Raw genomic sequence first — 25,560 nt, 5'->3', positions numbered from 1 at the left:
ATAAATAGGAGATTAACTCCTTTGTAACGGCAGGGAATTAGAAGGAATCAATAAAGCTTCTCTTTCTCAGTTTCTCTCTAGGGCACAATTGTTCAAGAACAATTCAGCCAACTTGTTCTTTAGGCTTAGCTTAATTTCTTTCTCAAATTGCTGGTACACATCATCTGAATTAATCAAGCTCCAATGCTCGTACACCGAATGAAAAAAAACAAACACAGACCATCGTGTCTGGCGCACATTACTCTATAAACAAACAAAAAGAAAAAAAAAATACTCGCACCACTTTGCTACATTATTTCTCTGGCACACACTTTACTATCCTCTTCTGCTATGCAGAAAAGGGGAATTTCAGAATTTGGGTAGCTTTACCATTCAAGGATTATACAACATCCTTCTGCCATTAAGGTAAAGCGAGTACATTTTAAAGTTCCTTCAAAAAAGAACCAACCGAAACCGCCTACTATAATATGCTGTAAACAATTCTCCCTGAAAATATAGGCACCATATGTTTGAGTGACCAAAAAAGATAGGGATTTCGAGGGGTACAAAAAGTGTCATAATCTTCAATGACTAAGTTGACCATGTTCTAGCAGATATACCTTAACCTTTCAGTTTTAGGTTGTTTACTTAATAAGGTACAATCGTCACCATTACAACGAGTCATTTGGTCAAAACTCAATGGCAAATCTGTTGTCAATCAATGGCACTTCGCTAAAGGGGGAGACACAGATAAATGATTTCAATATCCAAATTGATTTCAGGTGTGACATTTACTTACAATTGACCATGCACCCTCGCTGGTTAATGGTGTAACTGCAATTCAGAAGAAGCTATGAGTATCCAGTATGTGCATCCCTTTTGTTATTCTCCACCATTGCTCTATCCTTTATATCTTGTATCATTTTCAAAATTTGCCTCATTGTTGGTCTCTGTTCTGGTGATGTCAAGCTACATATACTAGCAAGGTCAATTAGCATTGCAAGCCATCTATCCTCTTCATTATCATCCTCCCTCATAGCTCGAACCCAATCCGGCACATCAGGGGGAGAGAGATGTGGATGCTGACATGGAGGTTTACCCGTTAGAAGCTCTAATAACAGAACGCCATAGGCATATACATCAGACCCTGGAGTGGCTCTTCGTGCTGATTTGCGCACTTCTGGTGCTTTATAGCGTGCTGAATCAGGATCATCATCCGAAGAAATGTCTGCAAGTGCGATGAGGGAGTAGTCTGTTAGACAGGCCTCAAAATCAGACCCTAGAAGAACGTTGGAGGATTTCAAGTTGCCATGAGTGAGCTTTGACGCTTGATGGATGTAAGCAAGGCCCTGAGCCACATCTTCTGCTATTTTTAGACAAGAAGTCCAGTGAAGGGGCCTTGCCCTTGTTGATCTTGAACCTGCCACGAACAATAGAAAATTGAACACAATATATAAGTAAACAAACAACTGAATATCAGGTTTTAGGTGAAAAGACCAACCATTTTAAACACACGGAATTATATAAAGAGATGGATCTTCTTAAGCAGTGTAATCAATGAAAGTGAAATCTCAATTTCTGGATAACAGTCACAAGGGGTTTCAAAAGATGCAAGAACGTCATACCTAGGATTCAAACATGTAAACTAAAGCAATTTCATACCACTTCTGTCACTACACTAAAAGTATCTTTTATGTCGGGAATTCAACAATTTATATATATAGGTATACTTTCTTCTCTATGTCGCCGTCTCATCAATGAGCGTAGATTAATAGCCAAGCAAAAGACAGACGCAAGGAGCCAAGGACCATTTGCCTCTATGCATAATTAAAAAAATGAAAGGTAGTTGGGGAAGATAGTGCTATCAACCCATACCGATCAGTCAGTGACAGCCTGAAACTAAAACACATTACTATTTGGCTGCCCTGTGAACACAAACATTGCAATTGTCGGTAGTAAACTCAGTGGGAACCCATGTTAGGCATCCACACTAAAAGCTAAAAAAGTCCCCTGCTACTGCAACCATAGCAACCACTGAATGATCCAAAAGACTACAACCAATTTCTGTCAAGAAAAGAAAAAAAGCTAGATATTGACTAGCCACAGACAACTCACTCTTCCACTTTTTTCTCCATCACAGGTCCACCAAATTGACCAATTACCAAAAATGAAAAATAAACATTGATTCATTTCAGATGAATAATTTGTAGAACTAGTAATGATAATTCCGAAAGTTAGAAACTTTACCATGAATTAGATTGAAGAGACTACCATTAGGTTGATAATCATAGATAACAAGCCTTTCTTGTTTAGCCTGAAAGTATGCTCTGACTGCAACCAAATTTGGGTGCCGCAACATCCCAACTGACTCCATGTGTTGCTCAAACGCTTCTGCACTCGTAATCGAAGTTTTACAAGCATCCAATCGCTTCACTGAAACAATCAACTGACTAGCCATCAGAGCTTTATAAGTTGTTCCAATTGTGCCTCTTCCAAGCAACTCTGCTGATGCTCTCATTAGTTGTTCTAAAGAATACAACTCTGTTTCCCCTGAACAAAATATCAGATTTCCACTCTTCATATGTTGTTTGGGGCCTTGAGGAACTTTCACTTCCTTTTCTAATTTAATCTCTTGGCTACTATCATCTGGCCCAGAAACCGTTGCGTTCACTGCACTATTAGTGATGGTCTCAATGGTGCATTTTGTTGCTTTTGATTCAGTTTCTTCTCTTCTCTTTTTTACAAAAGCAAAAACACAGAGAACAGCAGCAATCAAGATCAATGTTCCAACTACAAAACCCAAAACAACACCAACTTTTTTGTGCTTGTGTTGAGGTGGAGGAGTAAGAAGAATACCCTGTGACTGTGCGTCTTGGTATAGCGGTGTGGGCGGAGAGACAGCAGAGGAAGGCGAGTCAAAGAACGGAGTAGCTTTGCACGGCTTATTGACAACCTCACCACAAAGACTAGGGTTCGATAAGAACGAGCGTATGTTAAATTTCTTCAGAGTTGGAGTAACAGGTACTGGACCAGTGAGGTTATTGTTGGACACATTGAAAATTTGGAGTTGGGTTTGGTTCAACGGTGGAATCGAACCGTTAAACCAGTTGAAATCAAGGCGGAGATAGTTCAACCGGTCAAGAACAGTAAGCTCAACAGGGAGTGAACCAGTAAGATTGTTACGAGAAAGATCAAGAATAATGAGACGGTGAAGAGAAAGAACAGAAAGGGGAAAAGTTCCAGAGAAAAAATTATGATCAAGAAACAGAGTTTTAAGGTTGGGAAGACCGGAAAGATCAGGAATAGGACCAGAAAGTGAGTTATTCCTAAGATTAAGTATTCGGAGTTGGTCAAGATGAGTTAAACTATTCGCCAGAAAAGTACCCCGGAGACTAAACCCTTGAAGAACTAAACGTACAACACGACCCTGCACACATTTCACTCCTCGCCACTGACAGTAATCAAAACGCTCGTTCAGTGTGTAATGCAGTTTGTTGTCAAGGTCAGCTTTTGACTTGAATGACAATAAGGAAACAGCATCGGAAGGAAGTAAAGTGTTGAATGGAGCAGATGGGGTGATGGTAGCAGCAGCAGCAGCAGATGAAGAAGAACAACAAAAGTAGAAACTGTAAGATGGTAAAAGAAGAAAACAGAGCAGAAGCATCAATGGGAACATTGCAAGTTTTGCAACAAAGTCCAGTGGTTTGGTTTAGTGAGTAGAGGCCAAGTTTAGTGTTTTGTTGTCATGTTGTTTAGTTTAATGTGTGAAAAATGGACTGAATTTTCCAAGACAGTGAGAGCCATGGAGGAGTGAAGTGGCACAAAAGAGGGGGTAGGTAGGGTGAGGGTGAGAGAAAATGACAAAAATGGTCCTTTATTTTTCCTAGTAAATTCAAAATAGTTCGTTATCAATTAAGCAGTTTTAGAGCCGATTTGGAATAATATATTTTAGATATTTTTAAGTTAAAGTAACTTTAAAATATTTTTATAATTTTTTGAGTAAGCTAAAATATGCTTTAGCATAACTTATAATTTATGCTTATCAAAATCACAAGCTATAACCACATCCAAACATACTCTTAATCTTTTAAATTTATCAAAAGCAACTTGTTTTGTTATTTATCAAAAAATTACTCAATTTTAATCAGAATTGTAAAATATTTCACCTCAAACATTAAAAAATTCTATTAAAATTTCTAATTTTTGCAATTTTAAAAACTATATCATATATAAAAAAACTGCACGTCAAAAATTATATTAAACTTTTGAAAACGTATAAGATTAACATAAACTACAAAAGCTATATGAGTTCCCATCAAATACTTTTCTATCTACATAATTCCGATTAGATTTAACAGATAGAAATTGGTAAATATATAATTGGATTCAAAAGTGTTTATTTAATTTTGTTGCACACTCAAAGGACTAAAGCTACTCAAATGATAATTAAGGGATTATTTTGAACATATGGTGAAAGATTAAGAACCATTTTTGTCACTTGAGGAGAAATAGTTGTTGGGAAGCAGCTGGCTTAAAATATGGGTGAGTGTCACGTGAAAGTAGAGAAGGTATTTATAAGAAAAACAATTATAGAGCCCGTTTGTATAGGTCTTTTTTAGCTTTTCGATGTATTTGACTAATGCTAACTTTAAGCCATAAAGTTCTCAGTCAAAAATGAAAAGTTGGGATTCCTAATTTTTTTTTTCTAAGTGCTTAAAGTCATTTTCTTTGACCATGGAAATTACTTTTATATCTTTTATATTTTAACTAAATTCCCAAACTATCCTTTTTATTCTTTTCACCCTAAAATTCACATTATTTTCCTCATTTAAGCACTTTTATCCAAACACTCAACTGCTTATTTATAAAAATAACTTTCAGCACTTCAAAATTCTAAAAGCACTTCATACATAAAATTTATTTTTTTTAAACTCATCCAAACGGGCTCATAGTCATTCGTCCAACACTGAATCTCCTTCTAATTTTACTCATTTTATTCACTCGTGAAGACGACGGAGAACTATTGTTTGAATTTGTAAAATTTACTATTTTTTATTTGTTCACTGTATTTATTTTTAAATTAAAAAATAATTATTCACTTATTTTTCAATTTATCTTTATTATTCATGAAAAATAATTAAATAAACAGTTGTATTATTAAAAATAGTTTATATATACTAGTCGTTATTCTTTTGCTTGAAATATATATACCCATTTTAATATGTTTTATTATAATTTTAAGAGATTGTTCGATGTGAAGGATCGCATCGAACAGTTTCGAGATTAAATTACAGTGCCATTTGATTTGTTGTTTGATTGGCAAGTATGGAATCATTTATCTCAGAATTAATAATTAACCGGGATAAGTTATCACTCCTCTTGGATTGTATAATAATTCTGGGATAACTTATCCCGATATAAAATAGAGAAATTGACAAAAATATCCCTTTAGACCCCTTTTATAAAATAAATTAGATATTTTTAATTATATATTCTTTTAGACACTTGAAAGCTTGTATTTTATATATCAATATAATTAAAATGAAAACTTTAATATTTTATAATTTAAGAGTGATATGTACTTAAATGAAGTGATATAAATAATAAATCATTTTTTACTTTAACAATTTAAGATTGAAGTTCTATTTTTAAACTAAATAAAATGAAAGTTTTATTTTTAAATACATATGGTGCCATCATAGGAATGCACACACAAAAATATTTATGTTAAATAAGATGAGAGTTTTATTTTTAAAAAATGAATAACTAAAGCTTGCAAAAGAAAATATTAAAAACTAATAAAAATGAAGGGTATTTGTGTAAATAAATAACTTGTACTTAAAATTTATGCCATGTATATTATTTTGAAAATAACAAACCAAACAATCAATATAAAATAATCTCAACATAATTTATCAACAAATAACTTATTCTTAAAATTTATGCAATGCATATTATTTTGAATATAACAAACCAAACAATCAATAAGAAATAATCTTAGCTTAACTTATCATATCATGACTTATCTCATCATAACTAATATCATCATAACTTGTATTCAAACCAAACGGATCCCAAAGGTAAGAACACATGACAAACTCATAATCAAATGACTCGCCTTCAATTTCAAATGTCCAATTTGTTTAGAAACTGGCCCAGTTAACCCTTTCCCAACCCATTTTCAATATATTTATCAAAGCATCAAATTTAATATATTCGAAAAATAATATGATTAAATTGTCATTCTATTTATTACTTAATGAAAGTGTATATCAAGTCAATATTAAATAAGTAAAAATGAACTCATATAGTACTAAAAAACAATTATTGAATATCTAGTTTGACAAGATAATACATTCATCTAAAAATATAAATTAAGCAGTTAAATGATTTTTTAGTCATGAGTGTTTACAGAATCTATAAATAATAATTTGAATGAAAATTCGTCAAATACTTTGGAACGTTTTTAAAATGAGTAACTTATCATTACAAATTAGAATATAAGGAATATGAGTGAAACTTAATGGAGCTGGTATAGTGTTATCCCTTTTTGCCTAATACCACATCCTTTTAAGCCAATCATGGCGTGATCTTATGAGGTGAATGATTACCTTCCCTACACATTAAGCAAGCTTACCAAAAATGTACAAACATGTTTTAAAATTACAATCTTTAAATTTAACTATATATACACACATATATTTATTTATGAAAGTATTATTTTCAAATTTAAATATTGCATAATTAACACGGATTGTTTTGTAATATGCTAAATGTGTATGATAATAAATATAAATTAATTAAAATATTAGATTTTTTGGTAGATGGGGTGATGGTGTTGATGATTGTAATAGTGATTAATGGCAGAGGTGTTTAATGGTTGGTAACGGAATGACAATTAAGTTCAAGAAAGAAGGTTAATTAAGGAGGAAAATGGCATCTTTCCATCTTTTGTTAAAGTCCAAACTTTCAAGGCCTTTCCACCCTTTTCCCCCCAAAAGTAGTGTCTTTTGTTTCATAGGCAACACTGTATTGGGGCACGAAAAAAGGTTCTTTACCCCTAGAGTTGTCTTTTCTCCTTTACCGTGGGCCTATTTACAAAGCTAAAGAGAAGGCTTTAAATTTTTACAATTGAGCAGCTTCTAATTGCCAATAATTCCTCATAAAAATCAAAATCTTATTAATAGCAAATTATGGCACGATTGAGTTGAAAACACTCTTGAGTGGAAGAGGACAATTTTTCATCATTTTCGCACCAAACAAACCTACGAAGCAACTTTGATAGGTAGTTGATTAGTGTAACACGAAAGATTTTGATCAAAATATCTACTTAACGTGCCACGTGACAACACCAATCATGAATCTTAAGCTTTGGAAGTGGTGTGCCAATACACCCTATGGACAAAATATTTGTAATATTACACTGATCGTTATATAAGAACAGTGGACTCAGTGATGACTTGCGAATTCAAAATCAATTATAATGACTGATGCATTGCTTGTCAAGGATCTCGAGACAATTATTCGTACATGACAAAGGCTGAGGCTGAATTTCCATGATGCTGGCCCAAAATATTATTAATGACATCATAAGGCCCACTATCATAATTGGTTTTGAACAAAGGTTCCAACATTTTTTTCCGACCTAAAATATTTTTAAATTATTAAAAATATTATTAAAATTACCTTTTATTTATTTATTGGGTCAAAAATATCCTTGAGTCCAGAAACAACCTTTTCTTTAACGGAAAAGGGCATGAGGGGCATTTTTATACCATTTTTAATAATTCGAGGGAATGCCTACTTTTTCATAATTAAAATTATGTTAAATAAATTTTGATTTATAATTAATTTTAAATATAAATCTAATAGTTTTTTATTGCCATAGCTTTTTCTTCTTTTTTTTTTAAAAGTTTGTTTTGAGATCATGAAAAAGGATATTGTTTTGATTTGGATAAATTATAGGAAAAAACATAACATTTCTATTTGCTGAAGTTTTTTTTTCTTTTAATTTAGTTTTTTATGGTTATCAAACATTTATTATTTTGGTTTGGATAAATTATGAGAAAAAAATTGAAAAACTTTAAAAAAAATCTTTTAGTTATATGTATTATTACAATGTAGTTTTACAATAACTATCTTGTAAAAACTAAAAAAAAATTATTTATTTATTTTTAACCATCTTGTAATAACTAATTTAGTTTAAAATAATTTTTAACTAGCTTGTAATAACTAGAAAATAATTTAGTTATACGTATAACTAAATTTTTTTAGTTATTTTATTTATACGTATTATAGAAAAATCAGTATTATTAAACAGAGAAGAAAAATCAAGCCATTTTCTTTAACATAATTTTAATTAAATAATTTGAATAATTTTTTTAAACACGTGGCGGCCATTTATTGGTTACAATTTGAATAATTTTTTTAAACACATTGTTGCCATCTATTGGTTATAATTTAATTATTTAAAATTAATTATAAATCAAAATACAGAATTTTAATTACGGAAAAGGGCCTAAAATACCCTCGAACTATTGGAAATAGTATAAAAATGCTCCTCATGCCCTTTTCTGTTAAATAAGAGGTCATTTTTGGACCTAAAAATGGATATCAAAAATATTTTAGACTCAATAAATAAATAAAAAATATTTTTATATTACTTTTAATAATTTAAAGATATTTTAGGCTCTATTTTTGATACTGGGTAGTTCTTGCTACATGGAAGTTATTACTAACGTTCGAAAGTCATAGATGACAGAGACATTCAGAAAATTAAAACGCACCAAGAAAAAACAAGGAGGAAACGTATAGAACTAGTAATATTTAATGCTTCATTACGTCACTTAAAACATTTTTTTTTTAATTCTTCCCCAAACTGCCCAAATTTAATACAGGAGACTCTAGATAAGTTGTATTGTATGAAAAATGAACTCTTTTGCACTGTGTCATAATGGGACAAGAAGGATTGGTGAAGATGTAGAATTCTATATTGAAGCTTAGGACCGTGACAACAAAATTTCAATAAATTAAGTGAGTCCGTAGCTAATGGCATGTTTTAAATTTAGAGAGTTATTAATATCCCTCTTTTCCTATCCTGTTTATTCCTTAATCAGACTAGAATTTTCAATCTATCAGTTGAAGGAATAGATGACGAACAAAAGGTTAAAGATAAAACAGATTCACCAATTGAGCGAGTTTCATGAGAATAAATGTACTAATTCAATAAGAAATAAAGCAATTTCGTCATCCAACCATAATCTATACACGTCCATTCCTTTTTATTTCCGCCCAAAACTTTTGGACAATTCAAAATTAAAGTAGGTTTAGGAAGTATGATTGACTAACTCCAACAAATTAGATACACTTGAGTGGTTATTATATGTCATCAACTAACTCTAATATTGTAAGATACATGTGAAGGTATTTTAATGTATTTTAATGGAATCTGATTCGCCTGCTCTAAGTGTAAAATGCCAATTTATTATTATTAGAGGTTACGTGAGAAATAAAGATGGAATGAGCAAGGAAAAGCGACTTACTGCTTGTAAATTAGTTACTCAGTCACTACCAAATACCTTCCCTTCAACTACTCCATTTTTAATATGAATTGTATATTTTTTTACAAGAAAATAAAACAAGTTGGTTGCAACAAAAATTGAGTTAGCCAATCACACAGCCAGATGGTCAACAAGTCAACTTCTTAATGCCAACGAGACTTTGCTTTTTCTTAATCAAATATTGGTGGCATTGTAATGTCATCATTAGCAAGTACTTTATAACTCACCTCATTTTTCTCACAAGAAACTCATCCTAATTTCCAAGAATTTCCAATTCCATCTTTGCAAAAAGGCAATCAAAGATGAAGAATACTCTTGGAAGTAGCACAAAGTTAATACTCCTTCACCCTTATATCCAAAAGCAGGGGAGTTCAAATCGTTTTTGGGCTTTGGCTTTTGTGTCATTCTTGACACTTGCTTTTCTTCTTACTCTGATTTATACGAGGGAGTCTAAAATCACGACCTCTATAGCTGTTGCGTCTACAATTACTAGTACAAGTACCCCACCATTGTCAAAGGCTGTGGCTAGGGCCTTGGTCCATTATGCATCAAATTCGAATAATACAGAACACATGTCTTACACAGATATCAAACATATTGCTGATGTTCTCCAAAAATGTTCTCAGCCTTGCAATTTACTTGTTTTTGGACTTACTCACGAGACCCTTCTCTGGAAAGCCCTGAATCACAATGGCAGAACGGTTTTTATCGACGAAAATCGATATTATGCTGCTTACATTGAAGAAAAATACCCAGAAATTGAAGCTTATGACGTGCAGTACACAACTAAATTGAGTGAAATGAAGGAATTGATTGCAGGAGTGAAGGAACAAGTTCGAAACGAATGCAAGCCCGTGCAGAATTTGCTGTTTTCGGAGTGCAAACTCGGGCTAAATGACTTGCCAAATCAATTTTATGAGGTGGATTGGGATGTGATTTTGGTTGATGGTCCAAGAGGATACTGGCCCGAGGCACCAGGCCGAATGTCAGCTATTTTCACTGCTAGCGTATTGGCGCGAAGCAAGAAAGGGGGAAATCCAAAGACGCATATTTTCGTGCACGATTTTAATCAACAAGTGGATAGAATTACAAGCGACGAGTTCTTATGCAAAGAGAATTTGGTTAAATCTATGGACATGTTGGGGCATTTTGTGTTGGAGAGAATGGATGCAAACAGCTTTCAATTCTGTCGCAACCATAACTCAACAACAGCAAATTCGTATTCTTAGCAGATGTTTATGTTGTTATGATCTATCGGCTTTATTTTCTGTTTCATTTTATTTAAAGATATTGCAAATTTTTGGATTTGTTATGCTAGGGGAAGAAGGGCCAGTGTAAAAAATAACTTCTCTTTTGGTATATTGTCAAATGTATTCTTCTTTGAATGGAAAAAGGCAACTGTTTTGTCAAAACTTTTTGTACTTTTACTACAGCAACTTGACAAAATCTTTTAGCTCGTGGTGATGCAGCTCCACAGCAAAAACAATAGTGCAATACACAAGATTTAAGCAATTTTTTACGAATATTCATTCACTGTAATTTTACCCTGCTATTTTAAAAATAGTTCTATCATATACCTTATTTGTTTATAATATTATAGACTTATTCTTCAAATGATTAATATGTGATATTATGTAACAATGATATATCATATGTTTATTCTTCAAATTATTGATATGCCACAATATATAACGATACAATCTATCAAAATATTTTATTCCTCAAAATAATATGATATAATACGACATACACTATAAATGATAATGACTATACTCACTTTTTCCAAAAAGGAAGAAAAAGAAAGAAAAGATACTAGCACTTGTTTTAGAGAATGAGACATTCTATTATCCATGATCTTCAAACTATTTGGTACGTTTTGTGAAATTTGTTAATTGTTAATTAAGATAAAATCATTAATAATTTCACACAAAATAAGAGATGGTTCTTTTATATTTTAGGGTATGTTTAAATGAGCCCCTTACGTATACTCGCAAACTGTTTTTGATCCTTTAAAGTTGTTAAAATTAAACATTTTTAATCATCGTAATTTTATTTTTTTTTAAAAAAACTTTGATTATGAAATTTAATGAAAATTGTGAAAGAAAAAGAGTTATTTAGAAATACTAAAAAATTCCCGCAAATATTTACAACACTAAAAATTGCACTATGCACTAGACAAAGATCAGAATAGCAAAAATTATACCATGATAAATAAATTAAAATTACTCTAGCAAAAACTGAGAAATTATACCTCCATAGGTAAGTTCCTATCAAATTATTTATTTTTCCATAATTTTCGTTAAATCTAACAACCTAATTTTGTTAAATATTTCAGGAAGGATTATTACACAAATTCCACAGTGTTAAGAGTTAATTACATCATATTCTTACTCTTTTTCAAATTACAAAAATTCTTTAAATTTGGTGGAATCCAAATACATCTCAAAATGTTCTGATAAAGTGATGTATCCGACCGATACATTGTGTAAAGTGATGTATCCAAAAATAGAAGATTACATAATTTTTTGTAATTTTTTCAAATAATAGGAAATTTTAAAGAATATAATGTATTTAGGTAATTTTTCCAATATTTAATGGAGATCAAAAGTAGTCCCTTTACAAATTTAAAGGACCAAAATCACTTGAGAGTATATATAAAAGACTAGTGTGAACCTTACCCTAACCATAAGGACCATTTTTATAATCTTTTTGCAAATAATTGTTCGGTAGATTTGTCCCATCAGGTATCTTAACAAAATGAAACAGCTAAACGTTAATGACGTGGCAGAAGTGATAGATTCCAACTGCATCTTCTAGCGAACTAAGCAGAACAACAGAGAAAACCGGAAGCACCATGGCTACGGATTTCAAGTCTATCCCTTTTATAGGTCTGAATTTTCAAGTCCAATGTCCAATTTCCAATTTCTTGATTTTTTGGGTTTTATTTCTAAAATTTTGAATTATGAATTCTGGATTCTAGAAAATGACACTTTAGTGTATTCTTGATAAATTATTATTTAGAAACACAAATTATTATTCTTGAGACAAAGTTACTGGGATCTACTGAACCTGTAGGCGAAGCTCTAGCTCCGCCTTGCTGTTGAAACCCTTCTTAACACTGTTCCATTGGTTCTGTGGAAACTATTTTTTTTTGTTTTTTCCATATGAGACAGATTTAAGTCCTCTTTTGGAGAAGTGGGATCATCCAAATATTGCTCAAGATGAAGGTGTAGCTCAAGTTGTTAGGCAATTAGATCAGGCTTGTAGAGATGCTGGATTCTTTTATGTGGTAATTCTTCTTTTATCCTTCTAATATTTGTATTTATGGATTTTATTGGTAATCTCGTATGATCTCCTGACTTGTGCATATCAGGAGCTTAGTGCACTGGACTGTTTTTAAAAATAAATAAATTATTGGTGGTTTTGATTGCAGCCTAATTTTTGTATCGATCCAATTTGCAAATTTTGGGAAACTAGTATGCTGTCACTGTGAAAGAAACTAAGCTTTGACTGAGTTATAAGTTGGATCTTTCAGATAAATTGTTGTGAGATTAGTGTCCATTTGATCTCTACTGTTCTTTGTTTCGCAATCTTGCAGAAGGGCCATGGTATTCCTGTTTCCCTTATGGACGAGATTAAAAGTATTACGCGCGAATATTTTCATCAACCCTATGAGGAGAAAATCAAGATCAAACTTTCTGCAGCAACTGGATACAGGTTTATTCCTGTTGTTATCTTTAATTGTGACTATTTCGATACTTTATCTTAAATAATGATTGATTATGTATCTTGAATGCAGAGGATATCAAAGAATTGGAGAGAATATAACCAAAGGCATACCTGATATACATGAAGCTATTGATGTATGTTATATTAATTACTTATGGTGTGTGTGTGTATATATGTTATTATAGATAAATAAGTGTCCCGCTTGTTGTAAAAGGGTTATTCAAGCTTTCTTAGGTTTCTTCACCATTGCCTAAAGTTTTGAGTTGGATTTTGATTGGCATTGGATCAAAGTCAGATTTCGATAAGTCTATTTTCACCCGTAAGCTCATGCTTATAGCTATATTCTTTTCTTATTCTGGCCCAATTGCGTATTATCTCTATTATATATTTCTTTTGGACATTTCTTTTACTCTTATCATTTGAAGTTTTGGATTATACACTTTGAAATTTTCACATATTATGCAGTACTTAACTGTTCGCGTTTATTAGCTCACAATTTGGAGGTTTGGGAGTGTGTGCTCCAGTTTCCAAAAATAAAAAATTCTTGCAACTACGAAAACCACAACACAAGCACTCCTTTTCCATTCATTCTATCTAAGATAAAGGATGTTCCATAAAAGTGAAACGGATTGAAGCACTGTGTTATAAGATATTCTAGACGTGTAAATATGTAGTCTTTGGATGCAAGGGGTGGACAAGTAAGGTAACATTAAACTTGTATGGAGCAGATGAGTTGCACAGGAAAACTGTTAATGCAAGAAAGAATATGCCTAGTATTTGTCTCATCAAAGTAGCCAGTGGTGAAAACAGAGGAGTAGACTTATTTTCTGCTGTTCGCCTCATCTTGATCATATCTTCTACGTGCAGAACACTTGAATGTCAAAATATGGAAGTATGTATGCCTTAAAAAAGAGAGTTTAGACAATGTACAGATTATAGTGCTATTCCTGTTTACTCTCTATCTCTTGGATTGGGGCTCATTCCCTTATAGGTGATCTTGTTTCAATTAATTGGATTTCTGGCTCAACTGTGAACTTCATACTAAATTCATTCACAAATTGGGAAAGATTTGTTTTTGCTGTTGAAGATTATTCTTCAACTAGAAATAACATTTCGCTTGTTTGCAAAGTTATATATGTGAACTCCTCTCAATGTGTCTTGACACAGCTTTTATAGGAATACTTTGTTAACATTTATTAGTAATTCTGCAGTTGCTATTACTAAATCATCTTTGATGCATTTTCGTCTCAATTTCACTTATGGGTTGCAGTGCTATAGAGAAGTGAAACATGGGATGTATGGAGATCTTGGAGACGTTATGCAAGGAACCAACATGTGGTAGGTTAACGAATTGCTTATAATGCATGGTCTTTGCACTAACCCCTCCTTTTTTTTCCCTTTGTACATCTTAAAACCCTTGTTATTGCTATTGTTAGAATAGGAATAGATGTACACAATCCTAATTAGAATAGGAATAGAAATAAGAATAATTTATAGTATCTTACTTGGAAAAGGATTGTTTTATAGTGTCTATAAATAGGGTCTTTGTGTAATATTGTTCTTACACAATTCAATAATATTTTTCTCCTATATTTCCCATAGCTATTACTTGGTTTATGCTACTGATTGCTAAATGGCTACTTTTGGATTTTGTTGTTTCTTCATTTTGTTTAGCCTAAGTACATTGTTTTCTTATGCAGGCCGAGTAATCCTCCAAATTTTAAGCAGTTGATGGAGGAGTATATTGACCGCTGCACAGGTGCCTTGCTCTGTAGACTACGTACTCCGCCTACATTTTTGCAACTGATAAAAAAAGTTTTACATTGGCACTGAAAAAATGTTGGTGAATTTTTAATATTATATTGCTGACAGATCTATCACGAAAGATAATGAGGGGAATTGCTCTGGCGTTGGGTGGATCAGTGGATGAAATGGAGGGTGAAATTGGTGGTGATCCATTTTGGGTCTTTCGAATAATTGGCTACCCTGCTGCGTCCATTTCAAATGGACATGATAAGGCTGACAATGATGTTGGATGGTAAGTCGCAGTGTTGGTTGTCACGTTTTCTTTCTCTTGTTTTCAGATATTTTTTTTCTGTTATTGGTTTATCTCTTTTCCAACAAGTGATGTTTTTGCTTTCTGTATTGACCATCTCTTTTCTTGGAATCAAATAAATCTCAGTGGCGCCCACACAGACTATGGTAAAGCTTCTGATCTTTACAAGGATAGTACCCTATCGCCATTGATTACCAATCATGATTGTTTTCTTGTCTTATAGGGCTATTGACATTAGTCAACCAGGACGACAATATAGTTGCCCTTCAGGTATAATAAAGTCCCTTGTTCCAATTTTGTTTCCTTCTTTCGGAGCTACTGCTGAAGATTGGCTTCCAGAGTCCTAAAAGCATGCTTACTTCCTAGATTTACTTTGTAAAGCTATACGTCTTTGTTTTATGATTTGAAGTTCCTCCTGATTTACCGAGCTGAATTGCTGATGAAATATATACCTCGTTTTGCTTCACTATTAATCATATTGAGTTATTTTAAGGTGAGAAATAAATCCGGTGAGTGGATATCAGCACCACCTATCCCCGGCACATTTGTGTGCAATATAGGAGATATGTTGAAGGTATTTAATTTCCCTTATAACTCTTTTTCATCATTTTTACATTTTCTGCTTAAGTTGTTCTTGTCTGCTTGCTATTGGTAGATCTTATCAAACGGAATTTATGAATCAACGTTGCACCGGGTCATCAATAACTCTCCCAACTATCGTGTTTGCGTGGCCTACTTTTATGAGGTTAAAGACTTCCATTTTCTTTTGTGACAATTACAGTAAAAGAATGATGGTACGGCGTATTGTTGGTTTCTGATGATGTGTGTTTAATTTTTCCTATAGCCCAACTTCAATGCTTCAGTAGAGCCACTTGATGTGTGTTTACAGAAGACTGGTGGCACCAAGAATTTTGAAGGAGCTGTTTACGGGAATCACTTGGTCAGCAAAGTCACCACCAATTTTGTTATGTAATAACTGAAGCAAAGAAACAACAAGGCAGTAACATGAATCGAAGGACAAAAAATTACAACACTAATACTAGTGCTACTGGTATGCAAGAAAAAACACATACAATGCACAGAGCCTCAACTATTTATAAATCTTCGATCTCCATATTTTTCCATCTAAAGTTATGTCCTCGCTAAGCTAAATATGTGCGTATCAATTTGTCCAGTCCAGAATTTAACTAAATGCATCAAGTTTCTGGGCAAGACTTGTTGTAGTGATGTCTTGGTCTCGGACCAATAGCATTGGAAATGGTAGATAGATTTCCTATATATGTGGTGGTAATTTTTTATATCCTAGCTTGGAGAAGCTCTTCTTTTGATGGAATATATTGGCAAAGCATAGGCGATTCGATTGAATAATAGTGTCCGTAAAACGATCCAATGTAGGGACATGATCTCGTGATTTGTGCCAATATTCGAATTGTGCATTATGTGGTTATACCATGTCATACAATAATAGTAGTCAAATTTATAATTCTAAAACATAAATAATAAAATACATTTCTAATTAAGTTTTTTTTAAGAACTAGGTCAGTTAAACATAAAAAGTAATATAAAACGGAGAAAGTATTATTTAACGGGGATGCATAGACCTCGTTAAAGTTTCTACACAGGAGCCATGGTGAGTGTTGTAATTTCCCCGTTTTTCTTCAGTAAAGAGAAAGGAGGAGACAATTTTTCAATTTTCTCATTTCTATTGGTCAATTAATTTTTAAGGAAAAATTACTTTCTTTGTACCCAAACACACACAGACTGATTTACACATGCACCTGTCTCTCACGTGACCACATAACTTCCGCCAAATTAGTGCACATCATTTTGGACGAGCTTAGAACTTATGACTTATAAGCATAAGCTAGAAATTATAACTTATAGTTATTTATTTATTTTTATTATTTTGATTTAAAACTAAGTGTTTTAAAGTACTATTTTATCTTATTCAAATACTTCAATAAATAAATAAATTAAAAATACCTAAAGTAAATCAATCTCAATACTCCAAGCTGCTAAATTCAGTAACTAATACAATTGGATCATATCAGGAGCATAAAGCTAATAATGACGAGGAACCTGCTGCGTGTCGTTGATTTTTAACTCATATTTACACCATTATGTCACATTTACCTAGCGACACAAATTTCACTTTTTTAGGAAGACTTAAACATAAATTAAATGTTCTTTGGGTTCAAATGTAAAGTACTGATGATGTGTATAATTTAAAACTTATCACATTTATCTAACAATTGCAAATTTCACTTTAAATATAAATCAAATTTTTTTGGGTTTTAGTGTAAATTACTGATGACGTGTATAACTTAAAACAGATGAAGGTGTAGCTCAAGTTGTTAGACAATTAGATCAGGCTTATAGACATGCTTGATTCTTTTATGTCTTAATTATTTCTATATAGGAGATTTATCTGAACCCAGTATTTTCACCGCGCATGCAATATAGACATACATTTGAAACTAGATTATATTATTGAGGGATTGACCTTCTCATGTATTTGTACATTTGACCCTCTCTGTTTGGCAATCATGCAGAAGGGGCATGGCATCCCTGTTTCCCTTATGGAAGAGATCAAAAGCGTGACACGCAAATATTTTCATCAACCCTATGAGGAGAAAATCAAGATCAAACTTTCTGCAGCAACTGGATACATGTTTATTCTTAAATTGTTATTATCATTATCTTAATTAACTACAGTAATACTAATTGCCTATGTATCTTTACCTGCAGAGGATATCGAAGAATTCGAGAGAATATAACTAAAGGCATATCTGATATGCAAGAAGCTATTGATGTAGGTTACTATATAAATATTAATTACTTCATCTCAATCATTCACAAATTTATTATACTCAAGATTGTTTTTGCTGTTAAACTTAAAGACCTCTCTTCAACTATGGCCAACATTTCTCATGTAGGAATGCTTTGTTTAATAATTATTACTCCATCTGTCCCAATTTATGTGACACTATTTGACTACACATAAGTTTTTGATTAAAAAAAGGGAACTTTTAAAACTTGTGGTCTAATATAAGTTTTATACATTTGTGTGGATAAAATAAGAATTTTAAACTTTGTCTACATATAAAAGAGACAGACTAAAAAGAAAAGAGTATCAGATAAATTGGAATAGACCTCAGTAGTAATTGGTGTTGTTTCGATTTGTAAATCGCCGTTTGATACATTTTGTCCCAATCTCATTTGTGGACTGCAGTTCTATAGAGAAGTGAAACATGGAATGTATGGAGATCTTGGAGAAGTTATGCAAGGATCCAACTTATGGTAGGTAAACAAGTTACTATTATTTGGTATTTCATTGTTTTTGTTTGTCCTTGGGTACATTGTTTTAATTTTTATAAGCAGGCCAAGACCCAAGTAACCCTTCAAAGTTCAGAGAGTTGATGGAGCACTATATTGACCTTTGCACAGCCTACATCCATCTTACATGAACATGATAAGGCTGATAATGTTGTTGGATGGTAAGTTAATATTGGATGGTCCTGTTATTAGTATATCTCTTTTCTAACAATCGAGTGATTATATCGATCTTTTTTTTTTGCTTTCTGTGATCGATCTCCATCTGGAATCAAATACTTGATTCTCAGTGGAGCGCATACAGACTATGGTAACACTTGTTATCTCTACAAGGATTTTACATTCTCCTGCATTTACTGGCAATCATGAAAACTTGTTTTCTTGTCTTACAGGACTATTGACATTACTCAACCAAGATGATGACATAGTTGCCCTTCAGGTATAATGGTAGTCCTTAAAGAATGCTGAATCTTTACATGAAATATGTTGCTGGTTTTAGTTTAACTACTAATCAATTTGAGTTGTTGTAACCACTTCCTGGAACATTTGTGTGCTATATAAGAGATATGTTGAAGGTACGCAATTTGCTTTATAAATTTTTTTCAATAATTTTATCCCCTCTGTTTAAGTTGTTCTTGTTCTGCTGGCTATTGATAGATCTTATCAAACGGAATTTATGAATCAACGTTGCACCGGGTCATCAATAACTCCCCCAAATATCGTGTTTGTGTCGCCTACTTTTATGAGGTGACAACTAAAGTACAAGAATGATGGTATGGTTTAATGTTAGTTTCTGATGATGCGTGTTTTATTTCTCCTATTGCCCAACTTCTCGATGCTGCAGTAGAGCCACTGGATGTTTGTTTACACAAGACTGGTGGCACCAAGAATTGTGAAGGAGCTGTTTACGGGAAGCATTTGGTCAGCAAAGTCACATCCAATTTTGTTATGTAGAGATTGAGCCAAGTCTGAATTTATCTCCTCTTTTGTTGGTTTCTTCAGCTGGTTTTGTTAAAAAATAAGAACGTACAGGACATCCACCTATGGGATGGGAAAACAATGAAAATGAAAATGATTCAGGGTACGTTGTCTTGATCATACAATCAAAGCACTATTGCATAACCTACCAAATAATCAGTCCAAGTGCATCTATTGCATAACAATTAGTCACCTTACGAATAATTAGTCAGGATACAATTCGAATACATGTGTAAAAGTTATCTCAATGATACAAGAATAATGTTAATATATAATCATACAAAACATGAGGTAAAAGGTTGCGATACGTGTCACCCTGCACCTCCTCTAACATTTGTGAGAGCATGTTACTTTTCAAGCACGAGTTGGAGTGAAAAGAATGACCAGCAAAAGCTGGTGGTTTACCATAGCAGGCTCCAACAGAACTTGAACAAGTCAATTTGAAGTTATTGCCGCCTGAGTATCCTTCACATAAAGCGGTATTCTCACCTCAAGTTCCCTCAAGCGATTCACTAAATCATAAAGAAATTCAAATGTGAGTTTGTATTGTTTGTTAAAATCCTCTCGCACACTTGGCTGGATCCTAAACCACTCTCCCAACAACTTGTGCACATGAGAACGGATGATTCTCCAAGGAACTGGATATCTCTCACAAAACCTCAAATATTCTATCAGTAACTCAGCCTGATCTAGCTTATCATCTTCCTTCATTCCTGCACTGCCCAATCCCCATTCAGCAGTTCGATATCCAGCAAAGAGGGCTGGATTCTCAAGAAGAGGATCTGCTGAAAGTACCCCATCAGCACCAGTTTCTTCCAGGCAACTGTGTACATCATCAATGTGCCTTATATTACCATTTGCCAGGACAGGAATTCTGACAACATTTCTAACAGCCTTGATGGCCTCCCAATTGGCTCTGAATTTCTTCCCATCTTTTTCATCCCTCGTTCGTCCATGCACTGCTAAAAGAGAACAACCTGCATCCTCCAACATCTTTGCATAACTAAGTGTATCTTGCAAATTAGGGAAAATTCGGATTTTGCATGATACCGGAACATTAAGATTGTTCGCCAACTTCTCTACCAGAGACTTGACCAAAGAGAGATTATCCATGAGGAAAGCACCATAATTCCCGCGTTTTGCAATCCGCTGAGGACACCTTCATAGCAAGTAGTAGATTAGCAAACTGAAGTGGCAGAAAAGATGAATGGAGAAATGATCTGCATAGATAATACAGTAAATATAGCAAAAAATCTGCAGTCTCGTGCATAGAACAGTTTAAGGAAATGCAGAAAGAAAAATAAAACCACAAATCTTGATCTGAATGAAAAGCTGCTCTGTTCTTACCCACTACTAATTACTAAAGGATGTCTCTAACCACAGCATAAGCAAGCACATGAAATAACAAGTTGCAAATCAGAGTTATGCGAGTACATTAAGTCTTTAGAATCATCAGAATAATACTTATCTGTTTTTTTTGTCTTATAGTTCATCGGTACTAAAGCTTTCCTAGTTTCTTACTTCAATTTATGATCCCATTAGAACAACAACACAACTGGAAACTTTACCAAAATCCATTAATGTTTAGAATGTTACCGTCTGACTTCCATGGTTTAGGTGAAGCTCGTCTTTCTTCTTATTCTTGGATAATTCTGACGGAATGGCAAACTATTTTTATTCCTTATCTTCTTTGCTTCCACTTTCCTCTGTCAAACATGGCAATTGGAGCCTAATCAAGTAAATAACTCTAAGAACAAATGGATCCTAATTGCTCCTTTTGTTACCCCCTTCACCTCCAACCCCACCCCCCACCACACGCAGGAGTGGAATGAAAAGGTGTGACTACATTCATGTTAATGCAACTTCAATTATCATTGAATACTCGATATGTTTTTAGACAAATGTCTATCCTTTAAAATTCAGGTACGAAGAAATAGATTTCGTAATTGGAATGATGTTCCAGTAACACTGAGTAATTGAATCTAACATACTATGAAAACTTATTCAACATTCAAATGTGGCGCCGTCTATATTTCCATAGAATTAGAGGCATGGAGACTTGAGATTGTTACTTTATATGATCATCAATGCGCAAAGCTGGTAGGGTAAAGCTACAGGGTTTAGGACATAAAATTATCACTGGAATTAATAACATGACCAAAGTTTAGACTAACTTCATATGAACATTGTATATGAGAAAAATCTATGCATCTTGATTAGGAAACACTCAAAAAGGAGGCTACCCAAAGTTGATGTCCACAAAGTCACAATAGGGTTCAACTTTTCGAGCTGCTTCCAGCAAAGTGTCTGGATTGTTTGCGCAGAATTGGACAAAAAGTGGACGGTCCTCCTACATAAAACAAAATAGAATCAGCTCAAATACTAGTGTGTGGCAGAATGTGCACAAAATGCATGAGACGAACTTGATAAATTATACAGAAATTTCACCAATCCAAATGAAATTCTTTACCATGATTGAGGTAGAACATATTGAACAATTCTCATGTTAAACAATTACATACAACACAAAGAATTGGATAAATCAACACCAATATGTTCAACAGGGGCATTGTTATTTTCCGAATCGTGTGCCACCACCCCTCAGGGATTTTCAAGTAAAACAACGACATAAATGTTAACATGACACTTATTACAAGCAAATAGATACCTTGCAAGTGGAAAATTCCATAGCCCGATACTTCTCATCTTCATTGAATAAACGCGAGTGAAGCATAGGAGTATAAGCAGCTTCTGCACCATATTTTCGACACAGAAGACGGAAAGGAAGCTCCGAGTTATCAACCATTGGTGCCACTATAAGTTTGGGCTCGCCTAGCTTCTTCCAATGAGACCATGCTCTCTCTATCCGCGACTCTCCTTTCAAGTACCCATTTGGACGATTCAGAGCCAACGACTGTGTTTCCTCTAGATCCTTCTGTTCCAAAGGAACAGAGCAATCTGTAGTGGTCTCCGAGCAGAGACAGTCGTCTTCAATGGCTTCGTTGTTGAGGTTTATGGTTTTGGTTGCCATTAAAAGCTTTCAGTGGAAGACAGTCAGAATAACACCTGAGTTTGTGCGACAGAGAAATGGCGGAATCAGGTCGAATCCAATGAACAGGCAACGGGGACGGCCACGCAACCAATCGTCGCTGCCGCAACCGCCGCCTTTCGCCGTTGAGGTACGGCTAGCACAGGGCGCTAAAGGAATGTCGACTACCTTGATTAAGGCCCGGGTCAAAATCTATAGGGTCACAGGCCCAATTATGAGTACTACACGGGCCGAACACAATTTTAAGTGGGAAACTTATGTAAATATACAGTATATTAAGAAAATATTTATTATTTATAGCAATAATTTTTTGAATTGAATATTTATAATATAATTTTAATACATATTAGTGAGAATAACTTATAAAATTCATATAATACAAGTTTTATTCATAGATAATATATTCATCGCATACTTTAATACACTTATAATATATTGTGTCAATTTTTTACTAAACAAATATAATATATTTTAAAATACTTATAATACATTAATAGTGCATGCATAATTCAATTTTAATACATAACATTTATATCATAATATTGTTATGTATTGCTATAGATGGTACCAAATAAAAAGTATCGCTAAAATCAATAATTATTTATTAAAAAATGTTCTCTCTGATAATTTTTCCTTAAAAATCACTATACCGGTTATTTGCACTGATATTTAATTTAATTTTTTCCGCTCATAATAAATACTTTAATATTTTGATGAAGCAAATAAATTTATATTTCGTATTATATTATTTCATAAGTTATGTCTGGTTATAATTTAAATTTTTAAAGAACTTATATTTCATTAGAAATAAATTCAATTGTTAAAAGGTAAATATTAAAGATCAACTTATTTAAAGAAAATAATATGCAATTTTATGTTCAATATATTGAGGTACAGCTGAAGTTCATATTTTTTTTGCAAACGCCTTAAACAGGTGAATGAATATACACTACCTTAATGAAGACGGATTAAGTTCACAAATTGCCTCCAGAAAAAAAGTGGTTTTTATTTGTTGGCTTCGCTTAACAAAAATTTTAAAAAGTAGCCTCCGTTTAAAAATTTTGCTAGCGAAAGTTTTTATTGTTCATTAGACATAAATTAATTTTGTCAATAGAATCATAGAAGTTCATGATATTGCAATACAGTGAGATCACGAGTTTTGTTTTATAGGCAAAGAATAGAATTTATGTTTGATGGATAACAAAGAGCCCAGAGGCGAAGCTTTTGTTGTCCATCGGGCACAAATTCAAGCTTTCGCTTATATAACAGAATTTCTGGATATATTTAAGATAGTAAACATGCTCAATTAACCGTAAATTCTTTCTTATAGGTAAAGTTAGAATTTATGTGCGACATAAATTTTTCACATCAAATTCTTCAAGTTTAAGTCATTTTTTAAGGATTTTATTAAGCGAAAGTCCAAGTCTGATCGAATCTTGGAGTAACTGATAAAGTTGCTGTCATGCGACCAGGAGGTCACGGGTTCAAGCCTTGGAAACAGCCTCTGGCAGAAATGCAAGGTAAGGCTGCGTACAATAGATCCTTGTGGTCGGGCCCTTCCCCGGACCCTGCGCATAGCAGGAGCCTTAGTGCACCGGGCTGCCCTTTTTTTTATATTTTCCTTCCCTTAAAAGTCCAAAGCACAATTTTTCTTTTTGGTTTTGGTTTGGAGGGTATACACTACGATAAATATAGAATTTTGCGGCAGTTTTTTAGCAGTCAATAAATATAGATATTTATAGCTAATAATACTTTATATAAATGCCTGTAAGAGCTTGTGAACGTGGTTTCAGTCCACAAGGCTAGTCTGGACTCGCTGTGTCATTCTAAAAGATGAGAAATAGCTAACTCAATTATCGCTAAATCCTTAAAAATTATTATTACTAAATGTCTTTTTTGTTTGTACAATATATATCATATCGCTCTGGTTATGTACATTCACAAAATCAAGATATATATTTTGCAGTATTATTGTAATTTAGCATGTGATAGGAGGTTAATTATTAATTTTATCAAATCATGATTATTTAATGTCTATGATCATATCAGTTTGCTTCCATTCAACAATCCTCAAAAGTTAATTTAAAGAAAACACGTAGTGATAAAATTAAACTCCGTTCGATATCAGCAGTGGCGAAGTCAAAATTTTAAATAAGTAGGTTCAAAATCAAAATAAATAGACACACGAACTAGTTGAAGAAGATTTGACATTTATTTTATATACGTAAAAAAAAAATTAACTATATATAAATGATATAATTTTCTGCGTCCGAAAGAGTTCGGATAAACCCCCTCGGCATCGCGACTGGATATAAGTAGTTAATTAATAGTAGTACTCCCTTTATTTTATTTTTAGTATAATGAACCATTTAAAATAAACAAAAAAACATTTCTTTAAAAAAGTATATTAAATTCCTTTATGTTTTCTTCTGTGTCTATTTTTTTTTATATTCTAACCACCTTAATAAAAAATTTGATTCTGTTATTTACGGCGATAGAGTTTCAAACTTAAAGGCGCGTGGTAGGGGGAAATCAACGAAAGAATGGCAGAAAATAAGACCAAAAAATGACCACGAAAGTTGACAAAGATGGACACACCCATACAAATAGGTCGATTCCCATGCAGGTTTTGAGCATATATAGAGAAATTATTGAAGGAAGGAAGCAGAAAAACAAAGGGTAGGTCCACATACTTTGAACCATAATAATAGCTCATGAATTCTTCAATCAACCCATCTGCTCTTCTTTGACTTGTAAACCAAAAACATTGATTGATAGTTAATTAACATCCTCCCTCTTATATGTGCGTGGGGTTCAAGACTTTTCACACCAAACATTTCTCACAAGTATGAGATATTTCACTAAAAGTTCTACAA

At 33.1% G+C, this 25,560-nt stretch overlaps 4 protein-coding genes and 1 long non-coding RNA gene across 6 annotated transcripts; 3 read left to right on the top strand and 2 right to left on the bottom strand.

Moving 5' to 3' along the window:
* Positions 1-346: 346 nt before the first annotated feature.
* On the bottom strand, positions 347-3,881 carry LOC129871968 (probable inactive receptor kinase At5g67200). The gene is made up of 2 exons (XM_055946785.1): positions 2,227-3,881; positions 347-1,399 (listed from the first exon to the last, which is right to left on the bottom strand). The coding sequence occupies exons 1-2, from the start codon at positions 3,653-3,655 to the stop codon at positions 831-833; spliced, it is 1,998 nt and encodes a 665-aa protein (XP_055802760.1). The 5' UTR covers positions 3,656-3,881; the 3' UTR covers positions 347-830.
* A 5,749-nt stretch (positions 3,882-9,630) lies between these two features.
* LOC129873245 (protein IRX15-LIKE) lies at positions 9,631-10,851 on the top strand. Its single transcript, XM_055948297.1, has one exon. It carries the CDS (start codon positions 9,842-9,844, stop codon positions 10,766-10,768), a length of 927 nt encoding a protein of 308 aa, XP_055804272.1. The 5' UTR covers positions 9,631-9,841; the 3' UTR covers positions 10,769-10,851.
* Positions 10,852-12,283: 1,432 nt separating this feature from the next.
* LOC129874177 (probable 2-oxoglutarate-dependent dioxygenase At3g50210) lies at positions 12,284-16,604 on the top strand. Its single transcript, XM_055949423.1, has 12 exons — positions 12,284-12,427; positions 12,713-12,828; positions 13,138-13,256; positions 13,339-13,402; positions 14,539-14,606; positions 14,969-15,027; positions 15,141-15,306; positions 15,451-15,470; positions 15,548-15,594; positions 15,818-15,898; positions 15,980-16,069; positions 16,169-16,604. Exons 1-12 carry the CDS (start codon positions 12,394-12,396, stop codon positions 16,295-16,297), a joined length of 993 nt encoding a protein of 330 aa, XP_055805398.1. The 5' UTR covers positions 12,284-12,393; the 3' UTR covers positions 16,298-16,604.
* A 1,077-nt stretch (positions 16,605-17,681) lies between these two features.
* Positions 17,682-19,696, top strand: LOC129873994 (uncharacterized). 2 transcript variants are annotated; one of them, XR_008762820.1, is made up of 6 exons: positions 17,682-18,136; positions 18,557-18,624; positions 18,706-18,821; positions 19,050-19,232; positions 19,315-19,404; positions 19,502-19,696. It is a non-coding gene; the product is annotated as an uncharacterized LOC129873994 (long non-coding RNA). The 2 variants fall into 2 exon arrangements; XR_008762819.1 differs by having other exon boundaries at positions 19,315-19,696.
* Positions 19,697-19,788: 92 nt separating this feature from the next.
* On the bottom strand, positions 19,789-22,903 carry LOC129873993 (uncharacterized). The gene is made up of 3 exons (XM_055949200.1): positions 22,304-22,903; positions 21,879-21,985; positions 19,789-20,794 (listed from the first exon to the last, which is right to left on the bottom strand). Exons 1-3 carry the CDS (start codon positions 22,664-22,666, stop codon positions 20,071-20,073), a joined length of 1,194 nt encoding a protein of 397 aa, XP_055805175.1. The 5' UTR covers positions 22,667-22,903; the 3' UTR covers positions 19,789-20,070.
* Between the last annotated feature and the right edge of the window lie 2,657 nt (positions 22,904-25,560).

The sequence above is a fragment of the Solanum dulcamara genome, chromosome 11 (assembly GCF_947179165.1).
Source record: "Solanum dulcamara chromosome 11, daSolDulc1.2, whole genome shotgun sequence".
Taxonomy (NCBI): domain Eukaryota; kingdom Viridiplantae; phylum Streptophyta; class Magnoliopsida; order Solanales; family Solanaceae; genus Solanum; species Solanum dulcamara.
Note: the sequence above shows the minus strand (reverse complement) of the source record. Positions and strands in the feature narration are given on the sequence as shown.